The sequence below is a fragment of the Protopterus annectens genome, chromosome 2.part1 (genome assembly GCF_019279795.1).
Source record: "Protopterus annectens isolate FY-2018-M chromosome 2.part1, PAN1.0, whole genome shotgun sequence".
Classification (NCBI taxonomy): domain Eukaryota; kingdom Metazoa; phylum Chordata; order Ceratodontiformes; family Protopteridae; genus Protopterus; species Protopterus annectens.
The window spans coordinates 1,446,306,218-1,446,334,028 of NC_056729.1; the positions used below are offsets into that span (position 1 = coordinate 1,446,306,218).

Below are 27,811 nucleotides of genomic sequence, written 5' to 3' on the forward strand. Positions count from 1 at the left end.
TGACAGGTATTACAGAGTACCGGATTCTCACAAATACCTGTACAGAAATCCTGCTGCAGACCCCGAGGTCATTACACAGGGATCTAAAGGAGCTAAGACTAGTTCTGCCAAGAATCCTATTCCTTCTGATAAGGATTCCAGAGCTCTGGAGAGATGGGGTAAAAAAGTATACTCCTCTGCAACCTTAGCTATCAGGGCACTCAGCTGTCAGTTCCATATGTTAAAATATCAACAACACACTTTGGAACTATTAAAACAAAAGATTTCAACCTTTTCAAAAGAGTTAGCAGATATACTGCACTCTACTTGTCAAGTGGCCAAACACTTATTACACTATGGATATGACACCCTAGAAGCCTCAAGCAGGCCAGCAGTGTCAGGATCTGTCATTAGGAGACATGCATGGTTGAAGGGACAACCTCTCCCTGATCATGTTAAGTCTAAATTAATTGATGCACCCCTAGATAAAGGACCGCTTGTTTGGAGTAAAAGCAGAAGAGGTGCTTAAAAAGATGGAAGACAAAGCAAAATCTGTGCAAACAGTAAAAGATTTCTCTCATGTTCAACCTCCCAGGTTCAGCAGGAACTTTCCCTCTAAGCACTGGTCCTTCCCTGCAGCTAGCAGACAGGGACAAGGTAAGCCCTGCAGGGACAGACCACCCAGGCCTCTTTCCCAGGAGCAGCAGAGAACCAAACAGTGGACCACTTCCGCCCCAAAGGGAGGGAGTTCTAAGCCACCCTTCTATGGCAAAAATTCGCAATGACTCCCTCTCACCCCTCTGCCCTCCTTTCACTCACCAAAAGCTAGGAGGAAGACTCTCCCTCTGCAAAGAAAATTGGCTTTTTGTAACAAAGTACCAATGGGTCTTAAAGATAATTTTTAAGGGATGCAAATTCTTTCAATGAACTCCCAATTTTAAGAGGGTATCCAGTTTTACCTCCAAATCAGTATGCAGAAAACAGGTACAAACTCTCATATCCCAGGGGGCAGTACAACCTCTCCCCTTAGATCGAACAGGCAAAGGCTTTTATTCCAGACTATTCCTTGTTCCCAGAAAAGAGGGCACTTGGCATCCCATCCTGGATTTATCCATTCTGGACACCTCCCTGATGGTCCCCAAATTCAAAATGCTAACTTTGCAGCAGCTGTATGCTGACCAAAAATGCCTGGCTAGTGACCCCTGACCTAAAAGATGCCTACCTCCACATCCCCATAAGGGAATCCTGCAGGAAATTCCTGCACTTCAGAGCAGGCTCACAACACTTTCAGATCTCTGCTCTACCTTTTGGCTTACCTACTGCACCCAGAGTATTCGCCAAATGGTTAGACCCGGCCATAGCATTTTGCAGACAGAGAAATATACAGATTTATCCTTATCTGGATGACTGCCTCATTCAGGTAGAGTGCAAAGAAAAGCTGCTCCAGGACCTTCTCTTTGTCAAAACCCTCCTAACTTCCCTAGGGTTCACCATCAACGAAAAGAAATCAAAGCAAACACCCTCCAGGAAGATCATTTTCTTGGGAGCACTGCTGGACACAGCATCCCAAATGGCCTTCCTATCCCCAGAAAAGCAGAGCTTCCTGCCTCTCTACTTTATCCAGCTGGCTTCCAGAAGTCACCTCACTGTGAGGAAGTTCCTGCAAGCCTTGGGGTACATGGGATCTGGCATCCTTCTAATTCTGGTATCTAAAGAACCTTTGGTGTCAACACTCTCAGCCTCTAGAGATCTCTCTCCCTCTGATCCCCTGTATACAGGACGAGTTTCTCTGATGGAGAGAGGCCTGTGCCAAGAACAAGGGTCTTCCCTTCATCCTCCACCGTACCGGGCACACCATCACCACCAATGCCTCCGATGTTGCTTGGGGTGCTCACCTAGCAGGCAGGTGCAGCCAAGGTCTTTGGGATGCCCAGCACCTTCCCTTACACGTCAATCAGAAGGAAATGATGGCAGTACAAAAGGCTCTGACATCCTTCAAACCCCATCTCAGACCAGGGGTTCTCCTTATCAAAACAGACAACACCAAAGTAATGTGGTATATCAACAGACAGGGAGAGATCCAATCTTACCCTCTTTGCAGGCTAGCCATGAACCTCCGGCTGACAGCCTCCTCCATGGGATTACACCTAATTGCCCAGTACCTACCAGGGATCAACAACAACCTGGCAGACCGCCTAAGCAGAAACTTACTGGACCCCCACAAATGGCAGCTCCACAGGAAAATCTTTTTGCAAGCCATTCTGAAGTGGGGAACTCCAGTGGTGGATCTCTTTGCTTCGCACCTCAACCACCAGCTGAAAAAATAATGTAGAAGGGAGTATAACCACCTAGCGTGGAAGGTGGATGGCTTGACCTTCCCCTGGAACTCCCTCTTTCTGTATGCATTCGCTCCTGTGCCTCTTATTCTCAAGGTACTGATCAAGATAAGGGAGGAGAGACCAAAGTCCATCCTCGTTGCTCCAGATTGGCCCAGACAGCATTGGTACCGCTTACTGCGCAGCCTGAGATTTCAGCCTTCCAGGCAGCTTCCCCTGATCTCAGACCTCTTGACCCAGGTGGGGGGGGTGGGGTGCCGCACCCAGACTTGCAGACTCTCAAACTGTCAGCATGGCTAATACTTTAAAAACAAATGGGCCCCTGTTAAGTAAACAGGTCCTAGACATTATCACTAAGGCCAGAAGGCCCAGCACCAGAAAATCTTGCGCAGGGAAATGGAAGAGATTCTGCTCCTGGAGCCAGTCCAGAGGGGGCACTACTTCTCAACCTTCCATCCCTCTTATCCTGGACTACCTAGCCGAGTTACTCAATAGTGGCCTCTCCTTCTTTTCTATTAAAATCCATGCCTCAGGCATTTCAGCTTATTTCAATACAGACCAGCCCCTCTTCTCACATCCTTTGATTAAACAATTCCTCAGAGGGGCTTCTAATATCAGACCTCCCAGAAGGCCACCCATGCCAGCCTGGGACCTGAATTATGTTTTAGAAAAACTAACCTTATCACCATTCGAACCTGCTGCTTCAGCAGATTTGGGATACCTCTCTTGGAATACTGCATCTGAAGTAGTTAACTTCATTTTATCTGCAACCTGTGGGTATACGAATCCGTATCGGATCCGAGCCGGCAACTTTTTTCTAACATCTGCTCCAAGCTCCGAGCTCCTCCCCTTACGCATAATGCCCTACCATCTCCTATCTTCCCTCAGATCTCGTTTGCCGCGCCAGTAGTGTGCATCGTGGTCTCCTTTGCTCTGAGCTAAGGCATAGTAAATAGAAACTTTTTGCTTATATCTAGGTGTGCTTGACTAGGATTACCCTTCCTCCCCTTCTGTAGTAACGTGTTTGGTCGTTAGTGTAAAAAAAAAGTTTTTTGTATTAGAGTAGTAGTTAGGCCTGCCCTTCCACTACCTGTGTATGTGTGGTTTTTGGAAAGGTAGTACTTATACCTTTGAGTGCAGGACTATGGCTGACCAGCCAAAGCCTGTGTTCAGAAAATGTACAGAGTGTAGCCATAAGCTTTCCCCTGCCGATGGTCACACTCTGTGTGTGATATGCTTAGGAGTGCCACATTTATCCACTGAGTGTGCTGTCTGTTCAGGCTTCAACCCTAGGGCCCTTAGGGATCGTAAAGCCAAGCTAGTTACCAAAGGCCTTCTCCCTGTTGCCATGCTGGAATCTGCCTCGGCCTCGGTCACTAGTGTACCACCACAGACAGGGACTCAACCTCCCTCTTTGTTTGGCGATGGGTCCTCGAAGGACAGATCTTCAGTCAGCGAGTCTGACAAAGATAAAGGAAAAGAAAAAGAGAAGGAAAAGGAAAGGTGCAGAGAAGAAAGGGAGAAAAAGAAAGACAGGCATCGTAAGAGATCCCCAGACAGGGAGCTCTTCCTCAGCCCCCCATCTAAGACCATGAGGCCTGTTTCTCCTCGGCTCCGGTCACCTCGTTTCTCACTGGAGCCATTGGAACATTCAGACCCGAGGCCCTCCACCCCTTTGTACAGACCAGCCAGATCCGAGTTGGTGGCCTCTTCGAGGTCGACTCGGAGCCTATCAGACATGGATATGGACAGGATGATGCAGAGATTTATTCAGACCCAAATTCAGATTGGAGTCTTGCCTGGTCCCTCTCCCTGTGGAGGGGTGACCTCCATGCCTCTTTTTCACCCCATCTCTCCTTCCCCGATCCATGCTTCGGGGCTGGTAGCTCGGCGCCGAAGTTTCCTCCAACCTCAACTCCGGCTGTTACCTTGAGTTCCTCGGATCCGACTTCTTCGGATCCGAGCGACTCTCGGAGCCGCGGACAGTGTGTCAGACCCGGGGAAATGGATTCTTCGGCTATGACTCTTTTGGACCCGATCCGTTCCCTCAGACCACAGGCTACCCTGTCTTCGGTTCTGGTCCCCACTTCGGATCCGGGGAGGACTTCTCCCTCGGCCTTCGAAGTGGTGGAGAGGGTTCTCTCCCAGGGATTGAGACCCCAGCCCATCCCCTCAGATACCACCCAGGCCCCTCTGGATTTGGCGACGACTCCCTTCATCCTGTCTCAGGGACAGCCCATGCCAGAAGATCCCAAGGTCATTTTCCTCGAGGAAACCCCTGCAACTCGCACATCCCCTTCTGAAAGTCCCACTGAAGAGGGTCACCGCAAGTGCAAGTGCAAAAGGAGGCACTTGGACTCCCCCGAGTCCCTCACCACTGACACTCACTTAGATGAAGGAGAAGGTTCCTCCAGTTCATCTCCCGAAGATGTCTCCTTCAGAGAAATTATGGAGATCCTCCGCCAGAGGGGAGGTTGGTCAGCCCCAAAACCTTCTGGGGATGAGTCAGTGTTCCTGGAGGCCTTTGGCATGGGCCCATCTACTTCCTGAGTGTCCCCACCAACAGACCCCTTGGTGGACTTCATCACCACAAGGGCGTGGAAGGAGCCCGACACCATAGAGCCCATCCCCAAACATCCTGACAAGGTTTTATCTCCTCCTTCTTATAGACAACCCTGGTCGAAAGGAGCCCCAGTTGATGCTATGTTGGTCGCAGCGGCCACAAAGAAGGAACTAGCACAGGAGAGTTCCTTAGTCCACTCTCCAGACAAGGAGTCCAGGATGGTGGATAGGTTTAGGAAGCTCGTATACTCCTCAGAGACTTTTTCTATCCGTGCGCTGAATTATTTGGCACATGTGATTTGACTTCAGTGAGACCTTGCTTCGGAATTCACTGAGTCGTCCCCAGAGTCTTTATCGCCGCAGGGCAGACTGCTGTTCTCGGCGAAAATGTCTACTCTGAAGTCAGTCTCAAATACATCTATGCAGCTACTTTCCCATGCCATGGAAGGAGCAGCTAGAGCGGCTGGGACAAGCATAGCCATGAGGCATCATGCCTGGCTGAGATTGTGTCAGTTCGTGGACCCTTTCAAGGCGTTGTTTATCAACGCTCCCTACAACGGTTCTTCCTCTTTGGGAAGACAGTACGTGACACACTTGTCCAGAGCGAAAAGGACGGGAAGACTTTGTCTGCCATCGGAGTCCGCTTCTCTAACCCTCAGCAGTCCTTCTCTAGGAATCAAAAAGGGCAGAAGATGATGTGGTTTCAAAAATCTCAGTTTTCCTGGGATTCTCAGGACAGCTATTCCCCCAGAGGCAGAGGGGGACAGGATCGACGCCAACCCAGAGGTAGAGGGGGTCCCAGGAATTTTGGGTCTAGGGAACCCTTCTCTGATAGACCCGGTCAGCAGCCCTGAGGGGTTGCCCGACTGTCCTACTCTGGAGGCAGTCGGGGGACGATTGTCCTTACCCCCAGCGGCATGGGAGTCCATTATGACAGATCACTGGGTTCTTCAGATAATATCCAGAGGTTACTCTATTCCTTTCATTGCCCCTCCAAATATTACAAAACACCTCCCGGATGTTCCACCTGCTCACAGGGAGGCCGCAGCTTTAGAGGTTTCAAAGCTGCTTCTCAAACGAGCCATCGAAAAGGTCCCCCCTGATCAGTCCGGATTAGGCGTCTACTCAAGGTTCTTTTTGGTGACAAAAAAGACTGGGGACCTCAGGCCCATTCTAAACCTGTCAATATTAAACCTGTCTGTAGCAAAACAGAAATTCCGGATGGTCACTCTACAGTCCATTCTACCTTATCTCTGGGAGTGCGGCTGGATGTGCTCGTTAGACCTTCAGGGTGCTTACTACCACATCAGAATACACAGAAGCTCCAAGAGGTTTCTGCGCTTCCGGCTGGGAGCCAGTCACTTTCAGTTCAGAGCCCTACCCTTTGGTCTTACCATAGCCCCCAGCGTGTTCACCAAGGTAATGGCAGTTGTAGCGGCTCAGCTGAGACTTCAGGGTATTCAGGTGTTTCCATACCTGGACGACTGGCTCTTCACTGCGCACAACAAGCATCACTTGTGTCTGGCCCAAGATTATTTAATTCCGTTAGCAGACCTACTGGGAATTGCAGTCAGTGTTCACAAATCCCATTTGCAACCAGTACAAATTTTAGACTTCATTGGGGCAGGGTTAGACACTTTGCAGATGAAGGTATTCCTAACTCCAGACTGGATTCTACATCTCAGGTGCCACATAGCTCAGATAGTGAACTCCAAGTCTTCAAAGGCGAGCGAGGTTCTCCGGGCTCTGGGCTCCATGGCTGCCGCCATATCTATTCTCTCATATGCGCGCCTTCACATGCGGGTTCTTCAATGGACTCTGGCTGTCAGTGGTCTTAGCTAGACCTACCCATGGAATTTCCGATCAAGATCAGTCACTTCTGCAGGACATCTCTTCTTTGGTGGTTAACTTCACCGGAGATATCAAAAGGACGCTCATTTGCGTCACCCCCAGTCCAAACCACAGTGACCACGGATGCCTCCCAACTCGGGTGGGGGGGCCACTGTTCGGGAAGGACAGTCCAAGGCACGTGGTCCCAGACAGAGACCAATTTGCACATAAATGTTCTAGAGATGAGGGCAGTGCTTTTAGCGTTGGAAGCCTTTCACACAGTCCTCCCTCTCGGATTGATTGCAATTCAGTCAGACAACATGTCGGTCGTCTAATATATCAACAAGCAGGGGGGAACCAGATCCTACCCTCTATGTCGTGAGGCCATGAAAGTGTGGGAATGGGCGATTTCCCCCAGTCGGTTTCTGATAGCAACGCACATCCCGGGGCGCTCCAACATTTTAGTGGACAGATTGAGCGGGGCCATTCTAATGCCTTACGAATGGTCTCTGAAACTGTCAGTAGCGGAGGAGATTTTCCTGGCATGGGGTCAAACTTGCTACGATCTCTTCGCATCTCCTTCCAACGCGAAGTGCAGCGAGTTCTTTGCTCTGATTCCCTCACCAGGTGAAGTCCCCATAGATGCTCTAGTCCATGTTTGCCCCCCCCCCCCCGGGCTTCTGTATGCTTATTCACCTTTACCTCTCATTCCGAAGTTTCTTCAGAAATCTTGCTGACTACAGTGCAAAGTGATCCTCATTGTCCCGTTCTGGCCTCATCAGGTTTGGTTCCCATTCCTTTGGTCTCATCTCTTAGCTCCTCGTGGGTTCTGGATACCTGCCCAGATCTAATTTCCCATCCGTCGGGGACACGTCCTCCCAATCTGGGCAGCCTCAAGCTAACAGCTTGGTTGCTCCAGTTCCGTTAATCTCCAGGACTCCTGGTCTTTCATCCCAGGTAAAATCCATTCTGGTGGCCTCTTTTAAAGACTCTAGGAAACTTTATTGCAGTAAATGGAAGCGCTTTTCCATTTGTGCCTCGCAGAGAGAAATAGATCCCTTTACAGCCCCTGTTCTGGCAGTGTTGGACTTACTGTCTGTTATCTTTCAGCAAGGAGCTAGTTCCTCCACAGTGAAAGTACAACTGGCAGCCATTTCCAGTTTTCACGTTGGTGAAGACAACATGGCCTTAGCCTCCTCTAGGCTGTGTAAGGCTTTTCTTAAAGGTACTTTTCTGTTACAGCCCCCTGTCAAGGATTCTGTACCTCATTGGGACCTTACTTTTGTTTTACTGGCATTGGTAGCCCCTCCTTTTGAACCTGCAGCTTCGGTGGACTTAAAATTTTTATCCTGGAAGGCAGCTTTCCTAGTCACCATCACATCGGCTAGGAGAGTTTCTGAGCTTCAAGCTCTGTCTGCCGTGCCTCCGTATTTGGTCTTACATAAGGATAGGGTCTCCCTCCGTACTAACCCTTCCTTCCTTCCTACCTAAAGTGGCATCTGAAGCAAACATAAACTAGTCCATTAATCTGCCCGTTTTCTTTCCCAACTTCCAAAATAAAGGTGAATACAAACTCCATTTGTTAGATGTTCATAGACAACTTTGTTTTTATCTTCATAAAACGAAGTCTTTCCACAAGACTGACCAATTGTTTGTTTCCTTTTCCAAAGCGTTTATGGGAAAAGCTATTTCTAAAGTTTCTTTAGCCACATGGATCACTCTTTGCATTTCACATGCCTACAAAGCAAAAGGTTTATCTCCTCCTGGTATAGTTAAGGCTCACTCTACCAGGTCCATGGCGACTTCTGCTCTTTTTGGTCCAGGGTGTCTTTGGACGATATTTGTGCAGCAGCGACATGGGCCAATTCACATACCTTCATTTCCCATTACAAATTGGATCTGATTTCGAGGGGTAGAGCATCCTTTGACTCTGCGGTGCTCAGGAATATCCTTCCATAAGGGCCTCCCAGGATCGGAGTAGCTGGGGACTCTGTCCCACAGGTTGCAGATAAAATGAAGTTAACTGCTTCAGATAAAGAAGTTATGTACTCACCATAACGTTCCATCTGAGTAGTTATACTTCATTTTTCTGCAACATTCACTCCCTCCATCCCCCGGACCTTATCCTGTTTTTCAGGTTGGTTATTGGGTTGAGTTGCATATATATTTTTTAGTTGCAGCAAACTCGATCTGAGGGAAGATAGGAGATGGTAGGGCGTTATGGGTAAGGGGAGGAGCTCGGAGCTTGGAGCAGATGCTAGAAAAAAGTTGCCGTCTCGGATCCGATACGGATCCATATACCCACAGGTTGCAGAAAAATGGAGTATAACTACTTAGATGGAACGTTATGGTGAGTACATAACTTCTTTTTTCCTACTAGCTATCACCTCAGCCAGAAGGGTTTCAGAACTTCAGGCACTCATGGTCATTGAGCCCTTCATCATTTTCCATGTAGACAGGCCCTCCCTGTGGGCTAACCCCTCCTTTATGCCCAAGGTGGTATTGGATGTGACCCTCAACCAGGCCATATATCTACCACCTTCTTTCCTAACCCTCAAAACAAGGAGGAAAGAATTCTGCACTCACTAGACGTGCACAGACAGATCAGATACTACCTAGACTATATTAAACCCTTCAGAAAACCAGACCAGCTTCTTGTCAGCTTTGCCCCAGGGGCAGAGGGGAAGCACATTTCTAAGCAAATTATTTCTAAATGGATGTCACACTGTATCCATTTCTACAGACTACATGGGAAACCACCCACTGTCTATTCGTACCCAATCCACTCGGCAGCCTGCACTTCCACAGCATTCCTCAGAGGAGTTCCCACCAGGGACATCTTGGAAGCTGCCACCTGGACCTCTGTCCATACCTTTACAAAGCATTGCCATCTATCTCTTTTCTCTAAGGCTAGGACAGGGTTTGTCTCTGCAGGGCATGCTGACCCATGCCTAATCCTCTAAGTAATCCTTCCATCCCTCTCCTCAGCTTTGGGTATGCTCCCATAGGTGATGATTGCAACAGTGAAACACGAAGAACATAGTACAGTTGTGGAGACTTACTATAAGTGTAGATGTTCGAGTGTGTTCACTGCTGCAGTCCTGGTTTCCCTCCCTCCTTCCCCCTTATGTCCTGTTTCCTTAGGGGGACATAGCTTCTCATGGTGGCGTTTAGCCACCAGGACCAATTTACTGGATTTTCTTGTGCTTCTGACAGGTTAGGGCAAGAAAAACTGATGTAATGGCGTCGGCTGCCTTGCTTTATAGCACTGATGACCTGACTTTAGACTACAGGTGACAGCAGCCGACGCAGAAAAGCATTGACTCTGGTATTCGGGCTGGCCGAGGGCTACCACAACAGGGACAACCCACAAGTGATAACTGCAACAGTGAATACACTTGAACATCTACATTTATGGTAAGTGTGCACAACTGTACTTTCCCCATCCAATTGTCCAGGTTGCACTTGAATTGGGTTAGGGAGGAGCTCTACTTCACATGGATGGAGAGCCTGTTCCAGAGACGGGGTAATCTCTCGGTTGCATACCTATCTCTCCAGCAGGTCCTATTGATATCACAGGCATAAGTCTTTAGAACAGGTAATTCTGGTGCTGTTTGTTTTGTGGATATGCAACAGATCCAACAGAGTGGGGTCTGACAATGCCCTGTATATCAGGTATAGATCTCCTCTCAAAAGCCTGTAGGAGACAGAATACAGGGATAGAGCCTTGAGGTGGTCTGCACAGGACATTTTACTTAAGCCCTGTAAAAATGCATATGTCTAATAATATCATCTAGTAAATATCCATCCATGTGTATTAGTGCGCATAAAAATTGAAGTAATTGACAGCTCAGAAAAAATTTCAGTGCTTTAAATCTTTGGTAAGATGAGATAAATCTAATCAATAACTAAACTAAACTAAAATAACTAAACATATATTCATTTATACACATTCTACACATTTTTTATTATTATTTAGTATATTTTTAGTACTAAAAATATTTCCTTAAAAAGGTGGCTGTTGAGCATGTTTGTTTCTGTGTGAGGAATGTGTCTTGCACATTGGTAGTGTTACAGAAAATATTTTTTTTTATGAGGTAAGATGTATGGTTGAGAGACAGGGTTAGGATTAGTGTACATTAAGGTTGTGTAGGGGACAGCCCCTCACCTTGCATATCCTTAGTTGTTGTTGTGTCTTTCGGCTTTTCCTGGTTAGGGGTCGCCACAGCGGAACTCTGTTCCGCTAATGATTGGCAGTTGATTTTTACGTGCTGAGTTGCCAGCCCTAACGCACAACCTTCAATGAAGGTACGCCCATTCACGCATGTCTCCACGCACAAGACGCTCTAGCTGAGTGTCGAACCGGTCAGCGTTTTACTGTGAGGCGACAATGCTACCGCAGCACCACCACCGCGTAATGCATGCAAAATCTGGCCCAGCCCTTAACCCTAACTCTTCATCTTACTTTAGAAAAACACTTTCCATAACACTACTACTAGTCAGATAAATTGGGTCTGAATTTAGCGGTAGGGGGTTGGTTCAGAGATCACCGAAAGAAACTGTTTTCCTTTTGAAATCTTTTATATTTGAGATGTTTTGAGTTTTAGATAAATTTGATTTGTGGAAATGTTGGCAGAGATCATGTGTGTTTCAATGCTTTTACATTTCAGTCAGTTGTAATGTAATCCACTTTGCACAGGTAATCTTCAGTACTTCACAATGTGAAATTGTTCATTACTTTTGGAAAAAAATATCTATTTTCTTCACTAATTTAAAATATTTTCATCTAGTTCCATAAGGAATATTATGTCTTCACTTTTCTAAGTCTTCCATTTAGTGTACTTAAAGGAGATAGCAAATAAATGTTACTGAGCCGCTGTATTTTTTTTTTTGGGGGGGGGGGGGCTTAATGTAGCATGGAATGTTGTGACCTTTACAGTAAGTTTTCTAAATTTCTTATACTTAGAGTTCTTAAACCTCCTCCTGTTTTTTGGCAAGACCGTACTGAAATGTTTAGAAGCTGCTTCAAAAAGAGTTGAGAAACTTCTGCTCACTCTATGGAAATGATAGAAAAAGGAGAGAGAGCTGTTGTGGGCAGTGTTTACTATTTCGTCCACAGAAACATCTATTGTCCTGCTATTATTCGTAAAAATGAAAATGCCTACATGAGAATAAAATGTACCTGCAGATCAGAGCATCTGCTCTTGTTGGTGCGTGTAGTCAAATGACTGAAAATTGCAGGTAACGACTGAGATCTTTTGATAAGATCATCTCACTTCAGGGCTTACCTCAGATAGTAACAGGAATTGATTAAGTAACCATGTCTTATTACCGTGTGAGAGGAATGGTACAGAAGTCATTCATTCATCCATTATCCACTTTATACTATTCAGAGTCAAAGTGCATGCAGCTAATCCTTTAACCCTGAATAATTAGAAAAAAGTAGGGGTGAGTTTGTCATTTAGCTTGTCAGATGCATCTTCTAGAGTTCACGTCTGGGTTCCTCTTAAGGATGCGTGTTCGGCTCTGCATAGAAACTTGCCCAGAGGATGCTAAACTAGTCTCATCAATGCAGCAGTATCTCAGGAGTTATTATTTGGGTGTACAATCGCTAACGTTTAAAGAAAAGAGGTAAAACCAGGCACTCCATTAAAGTGTTAGTTTTAATGGCCCAGATCTATATTTTTCAGAAAACAACATTTTTAATATTGCTTACCTGAATTATGGATGACCATGTCAGACACCAGTTGTGAGTGAGCATGGAATCATTTATATTTGGTAGTAGTGAGTTTAGAATAATAACTGTATGTCATAACACATCATGTTATAGAAAGTAAGAAGCACTGCTGTGTGCCAGAACTTGAGAACACAGAAAAGTAGAAACATGATGTGAAGTCTCTTTTTTTTCTTCAGTCATAGATGAGCTTTCAAGGGAAAAACATTAGTAAGTAAATGTACTGTTTTCCCGTTTGAACAGAACTGAAAAAATGTAGCCCTGTACAAAGTATTCCTGTTCGGTTTTATAATTTGTTACAGATTCTTTATAATTTGTTACTGATGTTATTAATATCCATACTTTTTACATAAAATTGTATTTATTTTTGTTGTGTTTTTGTTTTCAGACACCAAAGACTGTATTGCCTGCTGGACAGATTTCGTGCAAATGTTGCACCTGATACTGTTGGTCCTTTGTGTCTGGTGACATCACACCCACTGGATGGGGAGACACCACAAGTTCCAGAAATTATAGTTGCTAATAAGGTTTGTAATTTAAAGAAAGTTATTGGAAAATGCTATATTATTAGATTGTAACTCCAGCAAATTTAGTACATGATTTTGAAGTAGCATGATCAGTTTTATGTTTTGTTGTCTTGGGAGGTTTTGGTTCTCTGACAAAATCCTGCAGTCCCTCACCATTACCTCAGTGCACATGTGGATTTCTTTGCATTTTGCTGTCTCTGGGTTCATCTTCCCATTAATTTAGCCAGTGGTCTGGGTGATCTGGTAACTATTCAGTCATGCTTTACTGTCTCAGTTTGTTTGACAGGGTCATAAACAGTAGCACACAGGATTTAGCTCTTTTGGAGAAGGAGTTTGCAGTTATAGGGTCATGTGGTATTGCTTCCTTCTATGAGCATCCATTGATTTCAGTATAGGTTCCACTTGTATGAATCCCAGGTATGGGGTTATATGAAGACTCCAAACATAGCGGGTATAATAAATTTCACATTTACTAATCCTGTTTTGTGGCATTAGGCAGATAAAACTCTTACTTGTGACACAGACATAGTTCAAATTACAGCATCAGCATGCCAGTTTTTGTCTGTATTGGGGGGGGGGTAATACGAGTAAGTGAATAGTGCTGTGTCACCTTTCCCTTACTCACATGCATGTGGGAGCAAGCTGCAGCCATTAAACAGAGATGTGGACTTAGCTTACCAAGGCTAAGATGATAGGTCTCACAAGCACAAGGAAGATGTAGTAGGCCTGTGAGGTGATACAGACATTTATGTTAGCTACTAGGGACATAGGTTCATAGGTTCATACTAGGCTATCTGCCCTAGGGCATTTATAAGCCTAGCCAGAGTGTGGTTGGCTTTCGCCACCCATTTTAAATTAATTTTGCTATGCCCTTTTTCGAGGTTAGTATACTGTGCCTCTGTCTAACAGTGACACAGAAGTGATACCCGGGGTAAACCTATGATCCCCCATCCACTCATCAAGATTTCTCTTGAAGAGAGTCAATGAGGGACTCTGCCTAACCTGGACTGGGATTTTATTCCAGAGTGAAGGGAGCCTCTGGGTTATGGATCTGTCCCTCCAGCATGTCCTATTTATTTCAGTGCTGAGGTTCAAGTCTCTCGAGCGCGTAGCTTGATGGGATTTGGATTTTCTGAGGTGCAGCATGTCCATTAATTCCAGATTGGACATGACTTTATACATCAGGCATAGATCGCCTCTGAGCAGGCGGTATGCCACTGAGTAGAGCTGGAGTTTCTTTAACCGCGCAGCATATGGCATCTGTTTAAGCCCTTTGATCCTCTTGGTGAGGTACTTTTGGGGTCTTTCCAGTTGCTGCAGGTGTCTGGTAAGGTACATCCCAAAAGGGGCATTGTACTCAATTATGGGCCTGATGAGGGATGAGTAAAGAGGCACGATGACCTCCCCTGATCTAGATGTGAATCCCTTCATAATTAGGTGGGCTATATAAAATGTTTTTCTAACCACTTTGGCCACGTGGTTATCAAATGAGAGCTTGCTATCAACTTGGGTCCCCAGGTCCCTAATTACTTCTTCCATACTTAATGGATTACCACCTATGTGGTAATTTGTGGGCACTTTGTTTTTGCCAAAGGGGATGACTATACACTTTTTGGCGTTTAGCTTGAGGCCATGGCTCTGGCACCAGTTGTCTGTTTCTATGAGGCCCTTTTGAATGATGCTTGTGTCGGCTGGAGAGTCGATTATGGCGCCCAGTTTGCAGTCATCTGCGAACTTGGTCAGCCAAAGTCCTTCCCTGTTGGCCTGTACCTCCGAGAAATATATACCGAACAAGAGAGGTCCCAGGACTGAGCCTTGTGGGATGCCACTTGTAACTGGTTTGGAGTCTGACATGGCTCCAGCAATTCTAACCATGTGGGTTCTGTTCTTGAGCCAGTTTGCAATCCATCTAGTGACATAGGGGTTTATATTTAAGCTGGTGAGCTTATCTATAATGCCCGAGTGGGGTATTGTATTGAAGGCTTTTGGGAGGTCCAGGTAGGCTGTGTGGACCACCTTCCCCTCATCAATGACCTTGGTGACTGTTTCAAAGAAATCGACCAGGTTTAAGAGGCAGGATCTGCCCTTAACAAAGCCAAACTGGGTAGGATCCAGTGTCTGTAGGTCCCCAATATCTTTATTTATGAGGTCCATGATGATCCTTTCCATAGCTTTGCAGACCAAGCTAGTCAGGCTTATGGGGCGATAGTTTCCAGGATCCGTTGAGGCACCACCTTTGTGGAGAGGGACCACTGTTGCTATACGCCACTCTTTGGGTACATATCCTGTGGTAAGGCTGAGATTGAACATTAGTTTTATGTTTGGGTTTAGCTCTTCTTGGAGTTCATGTAGGACGCAGCCGGGGACACCGTCTGGTCCCATTGATGCTGTGTTTTTTGCTTTGGAGAGGGCGGCTCTTACCTGAGCATCTGAGATGTCAGGGGGGCAGCACTCTGCTGGGATAGATATTTGCCCTATTGGTGGGGGGGGGAGAGAAGTTTGCGCTGAACCTGTCAACTAGGATGTTGGCAATGTCTGTGAGTTCGGTGTATTTTTTGTCATCTTGGACTAATTCTGAGCATATCTGGGAATTCCCACCCAGGTTCCTAACATAACTAAAGAAAGCCTTGTGATTATCCTTAGTGTCCTGTGCAATTTTTCTCTCGAAGCTGGCCTTAGACGATTTTATGAGTGCCCGTAGTTTTTTTGCTAACACTGATCAGAGATGCCTTCCCTTTTTGGGATTTTGCTCTATCATGTAATAGCTTCCTCCTCCTATTGTATAGTTTGTTTATGGCTGGGGTCCAACAGACAGGACATCTGCCTTTGGAGGATTGGATCTTGGTTTTATTTGGGATTGCATGATCCATGCATTCTTGAAGGTGTTCATAGAATGCGTTTATAAAGGATTCTGCGGTCTGGGCTGTATTTTCCACAGGCCCGCGGGCTTTGAAGGATTCCACCTCGGTTTTGAGGAGTGTGAAATTTGCTTTAGAGAAGTTGTTCAATGTGGTTTTCTGGGCAGGGGGTGGGGTCGGGATGTGAATATCCAGTGAAATTAGTTTATGGTCTGATCTTACCAGTGAGGGATACACTTCTGGTCTAGAGCATAGACTCCCCATGTTGGTGATGATCAGGTCCAGTATGTTTTCCCCTCTTGTGGGAGTGGTAACAAGTTGTTCCATAGCATTTGAGTTTATAAATTCTAGGAACCTTTGAGCTAGGGTGTTGGAGCTAGAGTAATGCTCCCAGTCTATGTTTGGGTAGTTGAAGTCGCCCAATATAATGGTGTTTGGAGAGACCTTCATATTTTCCAGTGTTCTCAGGAAGGCCGAGTGGGGTTCCTGGGTGTGGGAGGGTGGTCTGTAGCAGGCTATAAACTGGAATGCAGTTTTACCCACTGTTAGTTGTACATGGATAGTCTCTGATGCTTCGTGCTGTGCCACCAACGTGGAGGTGTGGGTATCTTTGACGAATATTGATACTCCCCCTCCTTTTCTGGTTCGGTCCAAGTTTTGGGGCCGAAAAGCATGGTATGAGGTATAACCTGGTAGTGCTGGGGTGCTCTCGGGAGCCTTGAACCAGGTTTCTGTTACTGCACAGATATCGATGTTCTCCATGCTAAGGAGAGTTTCGAGTGCATGCATCTTGAGGTTTAGACTTCTGGCGTTGAGTAGCATTACTCCTAGTTTCTTATCCCTTGTGATACGTATGGAGGTGGGTTTGTCTCTTGAGCCTTGCCTAAAAAAGGCACTATGGGGGGGCAGCAAGAGCCTTTGCCAATATCCGAAAGCCCAGGGATGACAGGTGCAAGCCATCCCTAGCGAAGCATCGTGGCTTGTCGAGCATGTCATCCCAGGCTGACAGGCATTGGATCCCCTTTGAATGACACCAATACTTAAGCCAATTGGTGAAATTAATCATCTTGTCTTCATATTGTGGCATCATTCTTGATGAGGGTAAGATGCTACTCAAGGTCAGGGTCATACTGGCCTGGGCTACATGCTCAGAGAGCTCCTCTGTGTCTCTTTTCATGTAGTCCAGGGAGGTACGTCTCAGGTCATTCACACCAGCATGGACAATGACGGAGTCATATTTGTACTTGCCTTGGAGTGACCTGAGTGCTTGTGTTATGTGGCAGATCCTAGCGCCCAACAGGCAGCTCACCGTGACCTTCTCCTTGTTCAGCCTGGTGAGCGGGACGTCAGTGTGCCTGACGATAGAGTCACCTATTACAAGTGTATCAGGTGTGTTGTTTAGCCTTAAGGGCTGTGACTGTTCGGCACACTGGCTTTGTGAGCTATGTGTTGCACGTGTTTTGTTTTGGGGTAGCGGTTGCTTGGGTGTCTGCTTTGGAGGTCTCTGCTGCTTAGGCAGATTTTTATTTAGAGTCTCCGAGTATGTTTTTGTGTGTTTGTGTGTTTGGTTTGCTGTCGTGGTAGGTCTATGTGAGACTGGAATTGTAGTGAGTGTTGTTTCCTTCTCCTCCTGACTGGTTACGCCAGTACTGAGTTGAGAGAGCTTAGCCTCCAGTTGTGCTATATGGTTGCATCTCTCACATGTGTTGGAATTTGTTGGGAGGAGGAGAGAGTTGTCTGTGTACATGAGGCAGTTGTAACATTGCCTCAAGATTCCCAGATTCACCAGCTGGACCGGAGAGGAGATTGACAACTGACCTTTGGACATGCTAGAATAGTATTGGGAATTCCTTTATAATTGAAAAAGGGCCAGTGGGGAACAAGGTACTCAAGGGGAGTTTGTGAGGGGTGTAGTGGTTTTAATTTTTTAGTACTGACTTATATAATTGCTTTAGTGAGCAAGTGCCAGGTAACTTAAATGCAATGTGTTACAGGTAACTTAAATGTAAAAATGACAAACAGTAACTTTCTTTCAAGTGAAACAAGGAAATAAGTACAGTAAGCAATACAGATATCACTAGGGATCCACAGAAGCACTGAAAAGCTGCGTTTTAGGTGGAATTAGCATTTCAGGGAAGTAACAAGCATACAAACAAAGCTAGATTCAGCTGGCCTGGGTCTAGTCTATGCTACAGCAAACGAGGTGTACCAATTTCAGTAAGAAACAGTTCAAATATGCAGGCACTATAAGCCTTTAACCAGAAATTCCCAGCTCAGAAGGGCAGAGTCCAGCCTCTCCTCCCACAAGAGTGCAGACCACGAACCCTCTTAATGTAAAATAACTGGCCTGAAGCCCAAGTGCTTAAACCAGAATTAATACACTTTTAGAATAACAAACACTGAGCCCTCAATCAGCAGTTCCCAACTTAGAAGGATGTAAGCTACCTGTCCTGCCACTACAGTGCAGACCACAAACCTTCTTAATGTAAAACAACTGGTCTGAAGCCCAATTGCTTAAACTAAAAGGATTAGAGTGAGTTACACCAATCAGTAATAAATACAATTGAGTACTTTTAAGATGACGCAAAAGCAAAATAAACTAGGAAGAAACACAAATACAGTAAAAGCAGATAACATTTTTTTTTTTTTTTGAGTGAGCAAATGAGATGGGCCCAGGAGGAGTATCCAAGTGCAAATTTACAAGAGGGGCGGGCAGTTTCAAAGCCACCAAGACAAAAACAGGGAGGGTGGGCGGTAACCTACTGAAAAACAGAGTCACAGCTTCCAGGTAGATATTCCTCAATGCAACACAAACAAATTACTTTAAATCGTGTATTATTTGATAAAAGTGCAGATAAAAGTTACTTAGCTTCACTTATGCATTCAGTTGATAGCATACAGGTCTTAAATGGATAGGGCTTAGTTAAAAATGTCCTTATTGTGTGCATTGTGTGAATGAGGATATAAAACACCTCTATGGCTGCCTGGCTGACAGCCCTCTCCCGTTGGTTCTTGCCTGCATGCCATGAACTCCCTAAAGGGTAGAGGAACGAGTGGGTGTAGGCTAGTAGGAGAGGTCTGATGGTCATCAAGCAGAGAGGAAAAAAGTCACCTAGAAAAACATAACACCTACTGCCCCCTCCAAAAAAGAAAAAAAAAACCTAGGCATATTGCTTTCCATCCAGGTGACAGTGTATTGTTTGATATTGCTGTCTTTCCTTTCTAGAGTTGGAAATGGTGTAAAATCCACTAAAGAGTCTGATAAAAAAAAAAAAACAGCCATTATTGCTAGTGCCACACTGCTGCTTTAGAGGGACATTCTTTTTTACCTTTTGAGGCTTAAGATCTGCTTGCTTAAACTGAATCCATCCACTGTTAAAAGTAGTCATTTTTCTTATAGACCAGCTGCCATTTTTCTGTTATACATATTTTTGTGGTATACCAACTTTAAAGGGCTTTGTACAGGTTTGGTAACAGCAGTTCTGCATTTTACATTATTAATATTTTAAAGCGTACTTGAGATGTTTCACATTCCTAATGGCCTTGAACTTGTCTTATTTAACACATTTAGTTATGTTCCTGTGCTGAAAACAATACCTTCTTACAGATTTTAATACAGTATTGTCTTGCTCATTTTCTTCCTGTGTTTTGTACCTGTAAGATTTTTTCTTTTTTCAGGCCAACTGTTTCCCCTTCTTATAGGTTCATAGGTTCATACTAGGCTATCTGCCCGAGGGCATTTACAAGCCTAGCCCATAGTTTTGTGGCTTACGCCACCCCTTTAGTATGGGGAACTATACCCATTATTTTGCTGTGCCTCTGTTGAGCAGTGACACTGAGGTAATCCCTGGGGTATATCTGCGATCTCCCATCCATTGGTCAAGATTTCTCTTGAACAAGGCCAGCGAGGTGCTCTGCCTCACATATACTGGGATTTTATTCCACAGCATAGGGAGTCTTTGGGTGATGAATCTATCCCTCCAGCACGTCCTATTAATAGCCGTGTCGAGGTTTAAGTCTCCCGCCCTTGTGGCTCTGACGGATCTAGATTTTTTGAGGTGAAGCATATTCATCAAATCTGGGTTTGACGTGGCCTTGTATGTTAGGCAAAGGTCACCTCTGAGCAATGATGCGACTGAATAGAGCTGGAGTTCTTTCAGTCGGGCAGCATAGGACAGATGTTTGAGACCCTTTATCCTTTTGGTGAGGAACTTTTGTGGCCTCTCCAGCTGCTGCAAGTGTCGGGTCAGATACATTCCGAATGGGGCATTGTACTCAATCATTGGTCTGATGAGTGATGAGTATACTGGTATATCTGTATTTCAGTCTTGCCTTTTGCTTTCCTCTATACAGATCATTTCTTGGTGAACTTTTTCACATTTTCCATCAGGGCCTTTCTGTGTTTTATTAGGCACTGCTTTCAGCTCCCTCTGTGTGCGCACAACATAATGTTGCAGAGCATTCTGCTAAGTACACACCATACTTCTCAGCTATCCCTGATTTGGATTTGAATTTCAGCTCTACCCCTCTCTCTTAATCCTTTCTAATCTCTTAATCCCTCATAAAACTGGTGACTTTTGGAGAATATCTGGTAGCTTACACTTGAATAATGACAATAATTAGAGTCGTATGCTTCTTTTACTTCAAAAATGTATATTACTGCACATTCTGTTATTCCACTGGAGCTCTTTTAGCAATTAATATAAGTACTCTTCTTTTCCTTTGTCCCTGATATTCTGAGACTATCCATCCTGAAATCCTTTCTTCATCAAATTCACATGCTCGGTTCCCAGAGGCTCCCTTCACTCTGGAATAAAATCCCAGTCCAGGTTAGGCAGAGTCCCACATTGACTCTCTTCAAGAGGAATCTTGATGCGTGGATGGGAGATCGTAGGTTTACCCCGGCTATCACTTCTGTGTCACTGTTAGACAGAGGCACAGTATACTAACCTCAAAAAAAGGCATAGCAAAATTAATTTAAAATGGGTGGCGAAAGCCAAACACACTCTGGCTAGGCTTATAAATGCCCTAGGGCAGATAGCCTAGTATGAACCTATGAACCTTTCCAAATGTGTATCCTGTAGCTTTTCTATTTGCACTCTGCATTTCTTAACTTACTCAAGCCTAAAGTGCCACTTTTGTATACTTCCAGTTCACATCCAACATGGCCTTACATCATCCAGAATTTTTTGGGACAGGCTTCTTTAATTAAATGACTTACCAGCTAATAATAGACAATATTAGAAAGGAGAAGGATGTAACAAAATGGCACTAAGATTGTTAGTCTAGGATGTTCTGCAGTGGAGAAATTAATCTTTGTTTGCCACTTATTATTCATAATTTCAAATTTATATTCATATTTCCATAACTGAGAGACCTACGTGTTATTGAGGTATAGGGAGTGAAACACCAATGTGGAAGACATGACAAAAGTCACTGTCTGTCCTCGTTTATATCACACTGTACTGGAAATATTGCTAGTTGTTTGCTAGTAATTTTGAAAATAAGCAATGTTTCCATATGTACTTAATACTTAAAAAAGAGTGACTTCTAAACTGTTGCATGACATTAAATGAAACCTTAGATATTGTTGAAAATGACTGTATTTGATGTTTGCACTGTAAGTTACAAATCTTGAGAGATAGCCAATATTGTTTTGCTAATTATACTATTAAGTTAAGCATATGTTTTTTTCATATTTCTGTAAATTTCTCAGTAAACATACTCTTGTGGGGGAATGTCTTGTCATGTGAAAGCTTATTTCTAGCCAACAAAAATGTTCTAACAACATATGTCTAAGCTGTGTAGTTTTCAAGATATGAACATTTGTGAAAGTTTTCAAAAATATAATTTTGAGTGTATGTGCTTTATAATATATTACAGTATTTATTCAAAAGACTATGAATGCATCTACTGTTATTTGTAAAGAATACATCTTACTGATAACATTGCTATTTGTACAGTTTTAATAGCTTTTATTGTTCACAAAATATTTATATTTGTTTATCTTATGCTTTTTAAGTTTATTTTTCAGAAAATGCTCTGGAATGCAAGATGTGTGACAATCCACACTACATAGGGATTAATGGGTTAATATAATTAAGTAGTCTTTCCTTTTTGTCTGTAAATGTGAGATCATTCACATTCCAAGCTAATATGAAAAGTATCAGCATTAGGTAAGAAGTCACTGTCCCCACCTATTTTATATGGCAGCTTTTTTTAAATGTAACATAAAGACATTGGCAGAGTAAAATGGAACTCAGAACAGCAACTCAACCACCACCAAACTCATCCAGCAAACCAAGACAGCTGTTAGATGGTAAAAGGCAGCCAAAAACTGTACACAGTAAAAAACTGTTTGCTGAATGCAAAAGTACAGAAAGGAAACAGAACCAGGTCCACTAAAATAAAATCTTTTAATCGATCTAAGTGCTTTCGCCCCTGTCTAAAGACTTCATTAGAGATATAAAAACACTGGAAGTCATTATATACAAGCCTTTTAAAGTGACATGTCACTAAAACTTAAACCAAAAGCCTATATTAAATACATAAATACATTTATATCAAAGTGTAATAATTTCCAATCGGGTATTGGTATAGTGGTTAAGGTATTCACCTCACAGATCCAAGGTGTGCAGTATTTGATTCCCACATGGAGTGCAAACGTACAACAGCCAAAAATAGTAAACATCTCTAAACATTGATATTGATGATTATCAAGATTTAAAATGTTTTTGTGGTGATTTGGTGGTTGTGTTGCTGTTGTGAGCTTTTGTAAATGTCTCATTCAAGCTTTTGTGATACATGTACCCATTAGTGTTTGGAATGTTAATCCTGTATAGAGTTTTCCTCATCAACACTGGAACTTGTATCACCTTTTATAAGACTTTTTTCTGTTTGAGGATTTTTATTAAGGCAAAAAAAAAATAAATCCATATAACCAATTACCTTAATACAAACACACATAACTATGTACATTTTCAAACAACGAAGTTCAGTCCTCCTAATAGGAACATTTGTGCCAACAGACTGGTGCAGACATGGCCCTTAGTTAACCTGAAATTGACATTACCCATGCTAATTAGTGTCTGTTCTTTTTTTATCTTTATTCCCCCCTCTCCCAGGTATGAAAACTACTTGCATACTTTCGGAAATTAAATTTTGGCATGGAAGAAATAAGTGTTCTGTTTTTTATTTCCCAATTATCAGCTTACCTCCATGGAAAAGTAAGAAAAAAATGTATTTCTCTGTTGCAGCCTGAAAGACAGGCTGAAACATTTATTACCAAAGGAAACTCTTTCATTATGTTCAGTGTTCTCATATTTACTTGTTTCCACTTAAAATGTATTATTAGACTAAGCCAAAGGTCTTAATTCAGACATTCACCTATGAAAAAGTAAGATAAAACATAAGCTGTCCATCTCCCACCTTAGCAACCAAAGATTACAGCCTGTTAACTTAAACATGCTTTTTTCTAGCTTTTCTTCTCTCTTTGCACATAATGCCTACATTTCGCAATTCCAAAAAAGAGAAAAGAAAGAGAAGAGGAAGAAAAAAGGCATATGTTTACTTTAATAACTGTATCACATGCAAGAACAACTAAAATACTTTAGTGTAAATATGCAATTTATATTCTGAAAAGTTTCATAGAAATGCTAAGTAAAAAATACAGTTACCTTTCTCCTTCATCCACCCATCTCCTCAGAGTCCTTCCAGACAGTAGTAACATGAAGTGAGGTAATTGCAAGAGGAGCTCCAGTAGTAATAGAAAAGGATAACAGCGACAGATTTGTAATACTAAGGGGCTACCAGCAAGGGAGGAGGAGGATTACACTGGCATGTATGTATATTCCACCAAAAACTACTGTAATGGACCTTAAGAAAATTCTCTGAGAATTTGATTTGCAACAATGAAGATGTGTCTCGGGGGCCCAGAAAGGAAAATATATCAAATGAGGATAGATTTTTAATGAAATTTATGAAAATATTTGGCATGGAAGATGTGAATTCAGTACTAGGAGTTCAGAGTAAATTTACATATTCCCCAAGATACAAAAACTTGGTTAGGCTAGACAGAACTTGCACTTCACAGGAACATGAGCATTTAAGTGAGGTCTTGATACACACCCGTTAACTATTTCAGATCTGCCAATAATAAAAATAAAAACACAGGGTAATGAAATAAAAATGAGACACTGGTGCTTTCCCACCTATCTGTTGAAAAAAGAGGAATTTAAGGAATGGGTAGTGGAAATTATTTAGGAGCTATTAGAGGAGATAATTTTTTTTTCTGAAAATATGGCAACAAAAAGGCACAGTATGACCATCCATGTAAAACAAGGTTTATTGCTTCAAGCTTTCGAGTTGAAACTCTTTTGAAAAAGAGTTTCAACTCGAAAGCTTGAAGTAATAAACCTTGTTTTACATGGATGGTCGTGCTGTGCCTTTTTGTTACTGAATTAATTTTGTGTTGGTTCACCAGTACGTTTAGCTGCTCTAAATTAAAGTGGAATTTAAAAATAGGGTGGAAATAAAAGAGGGGGCGTTATGGTTAAGAAGTACCAAGAATTATTTAGCGGGACTAACAAATGTTAAAGTATTGCAAAATAGGGAGAGTATTGCAAAACAAGAAAAGGAGCAACTGCAGAATGCTAAAGAGAAAATAAGGAATTACCTTGGTAATGTGCATGAGTTTAGAAAGATTGCTGTTAAGCAGCTGTTTTTGATGATAACTCTAGAGGGCAAAAACGTTTAGCACAATAACTCAAGCAACAGAAAGTAGAAAAGGCTGTCACCAAGCTTAGGGAGCCTGTAATAAGGAAGATAAGTGATCCTGCAGAAAGATTAGAAATATTTCGGAAATTCTATGAAAGTCTGTATAAAGCAGAGACATATGGAAATCAAGAAAAGGTACAAATGGGAATGTTTATGGAAGAATTAAATATGACAGTTGTTAGAGGTAGAGGAGGCTGAATTACTAACATTTAGGATTGGGGAGGATGAGATAAAATGGTGATTATAAATAATCTACAGGAAAGTCCACAGGAATAAATGGCATTCCTGTGGAAGTTAGGAGGGAACAAACTCATAAAGATCTGGAAGGTTTTGTTTAACATTATTTTAAGAGGAGGAGAAGTACCAACATTCTGGAGGAAAGTGGTAGTAGCTGTAATACCTAAAGAGGGTAAAGATCCATCAGATCCAGCTTCATACAGGGCCATTTCAATACTAAATCCTTATTGTAAAGTGTTTGTGTATATAGTGGCTAAAGAATGGTAAAAGTGATGCCAAAATTGATAAATATGGATCAATGTGGTTTTGTGGAGGGGAGGCAAACATTTGACAACATTAACAGAACACCAATGATCCAGAGGGAAGCAGAATATAAGAAAATACCACTGTTGTTGGTGGGTCTTGATGCAGAGAAAGAATTTGACACAGTAAGCTGGGACTTTATGAGCAGAGCAATGTAAGCATTTGCATTCCCTGTAAAATTGTAAGGTTGATTAGGAGGATATATGAGAGATCAGAGGCAAAAATTAAAGAGGGTGGGGTCTTCTCTGATAATCTCTGCTTGAACTGAGGACCCAGGTAGGGATGTCCTCTCTCCCCTTTATTTTCATTATATTTAGAACTGTTGACAAAGAAAATCAGGTACTCAGAAATTCAAGGATATAATTGGTATGGAAGTCAAGAAAAGCTGGCTTTATTTGCAGATGCCATTATTTTGTACCTGACAGACCCAGAAAGGGACATTACAGTGCTATGGAACATATTGAAACAGTTTCAAACCTTTTCAGGATACAAAATTAATGAAGCTAAAACAAAAGCAATAGCAGTAAATTATGTACCCACATACAAATTGGTTCTGCAATATCCATACTTAAGGGGACATGATAAAATGAAGTATTTAGGAGGATGAATTAAAAATTATACCAGTGTGGTAGCTAAGGATATGTGGGAAGAGACTAAACAAAAGATAATACAAAAACTGAGAAAATGGAAACTCTGTTATATTGATATCAGTAGTAAGATGCAAGCAGTTGTGGATAGCAATTAGTAAAGAGCTGAATGATTTTATCTAGGAGGGGAAGATGACAAGAGTCTAGTAGGATAAGCTTTTTCTTCCAATAGAACAGGGTGAATTGGGATTGCCTGAGTTGAAGGGGTATTTCAGAGCAACACAATTAAGGCTTCTTATACATAGCACAAGCAGAAAACTATAATTCAAAATAGAAAGTGATGATGATGAATCGGGGGGGTGGGGTGGCTCGAGCAGCAGGGAGAGACTTGCATTTTGAATGTAGACCTTTTATGGCAAACAGTAGTAATTATACAGACTATTAAATTCATAAATTTATGGAAGGTATTCTAAGAACTAAGCCAGTATGGGAATGGAGAAAGGAGATTTTGCCAACAGAGATGACTACAGTTAGGGATACAGACAGTAGGCAAGAGGGGGTAGGAATATATTGGAGGAAACTAGCAAAGGAACCAAGATATTGGGAGCAAATAACTAGAGAGGGAAAGGTAATAGAATGAGAAGACGTCAAGAACTTATTTGGACTGCAGGTTAAAGATTGCCTTCCATATCAAGGATTGATATCAGAGTATAGTCAAAGAGAAGGAAAATGGGGGGGTCCTAAATGAAAGACCAGCGCTGGTAGAGTTTTTAGTAGAATCTAGAACAGAAGTTGCGGTTAAGAAAGGAAAAATTAGTGGCGCATCAGATATTGCAGGATAACTATAAGAATCAGTCCAAGGAGGTTAGGAAGGATTGGTAAGAGAGATTGGATAGACAATTCACAAAGGACCAATGAGGGATATATGTATGTCTCCCAAATATGCAACAAAATCTAGAAGATTTAGGATCTTTGCCTGTAAGTGTTTACATAGATAATTTTATGCCCCAAGCAGGCTCCAAAGAATTTTGCCTCAGGTAGACAGCAAGTGTTGGAGGAGAAGAAAGAGGTAACTGGCAACATATTATTTATGAGTGTAATGAGTTGGCTCACTTTAAAGATAGTCCATAAAAGAACAATGAACTTGTAAGTAGATATAACTGGTGAAACCAAAGGTAAAACCACCATCAGCTTTATTAGGACCAATGACTAACACTAAATTTATTTATTTTTATTTATTTTATTTTACATTTGTTGACCGGGTTAGTCCAGCTGGATACATATCCGTTTTCAGTGGAGGCCCGGGGAGAAAAGCTCCAAAGAACAGAGGTACATGAGCACATATACCGACAATACAATAGAAGTTAGACATTTAGAACAATAAGTAGTATAAACATGTAATACTGGATAAGAACAATAAGTAATAAAAAAATGTAATCCTGGGAGAAAAGGAGTTGGTGAGATGGATTGTAATGGTTATAGGGTGTACCCTTTGGAATTGGGTTGCAAAGTGGCTTGGCTAGGCTGTTTGGGGTCAAGGGCATGTGATATTAGTCGGGGTTAGGGCATGGGCAAAGCCATTGGGTTTTTAGTAACGCTCGGAGGTGAGTTTTAAATTGGTCCAGAGTGGTCATTTGTCTAAGGTTGCTTGGGAGGGCAAACACAACTGACTTAGCACTTTCACCCAACTAGGGCATCTTCAGATTCAGTTAGCAAAAATTCAAACAGTTCCAAATAAGCATAATTCAAACATCTTTCAACCAATGAACATCAAGTGTAATACATGTGCTGTAATGATCTCTAGAATTAACTCTTTAGGTTACAGTACAATTTTAGTAGTCAAAAAAACACACACACTGCTTTTCATTCAATCCAAATGTTGACCAGTGACTTATTAACAAACACATTTTCCCTACAAATTCCATCTATATGTTTCTTTTTAAGAAAAAAACATAATGAACAGAATTAATTAAATACTTGAATCTTTATGTTTTAGTATACAAGCCAAAGATAAAGTGTCATTGATGCCAGGTCTTGTACTGGCATCCAATCTAATCTTCCATAGGCATTCTCTGACTTCAAG

The 27,811-nt window shown here is 42.8% G+C and overlaps 1 protein-coding gene across 4 annotated transcripts in view; it reads left to right on the plus strand.

The window, feature by feature from the left end:
* Window positions 1-27,811, plus strand: part of HTT (huntingtin) — a 4,811,037-nt gene that overhangs the window by 3,402,848 nt on the left and 1,380,378 nt on the right. For all 4 annotated transcript variants that reach the window (XM_044062924.1, XM_044062926.1, XM_044062925.1 and 1 more), the window contains one exon: window positions 12,830-12,968. In XM_044062924.1, the coding sequence (XP_043918859.1) occupies window positions 12,830-12,968 (139 nt within the window). The remainder of the gene's footprint in view (window positions 1-12,829; window positions 12,969-27,811) is intronic.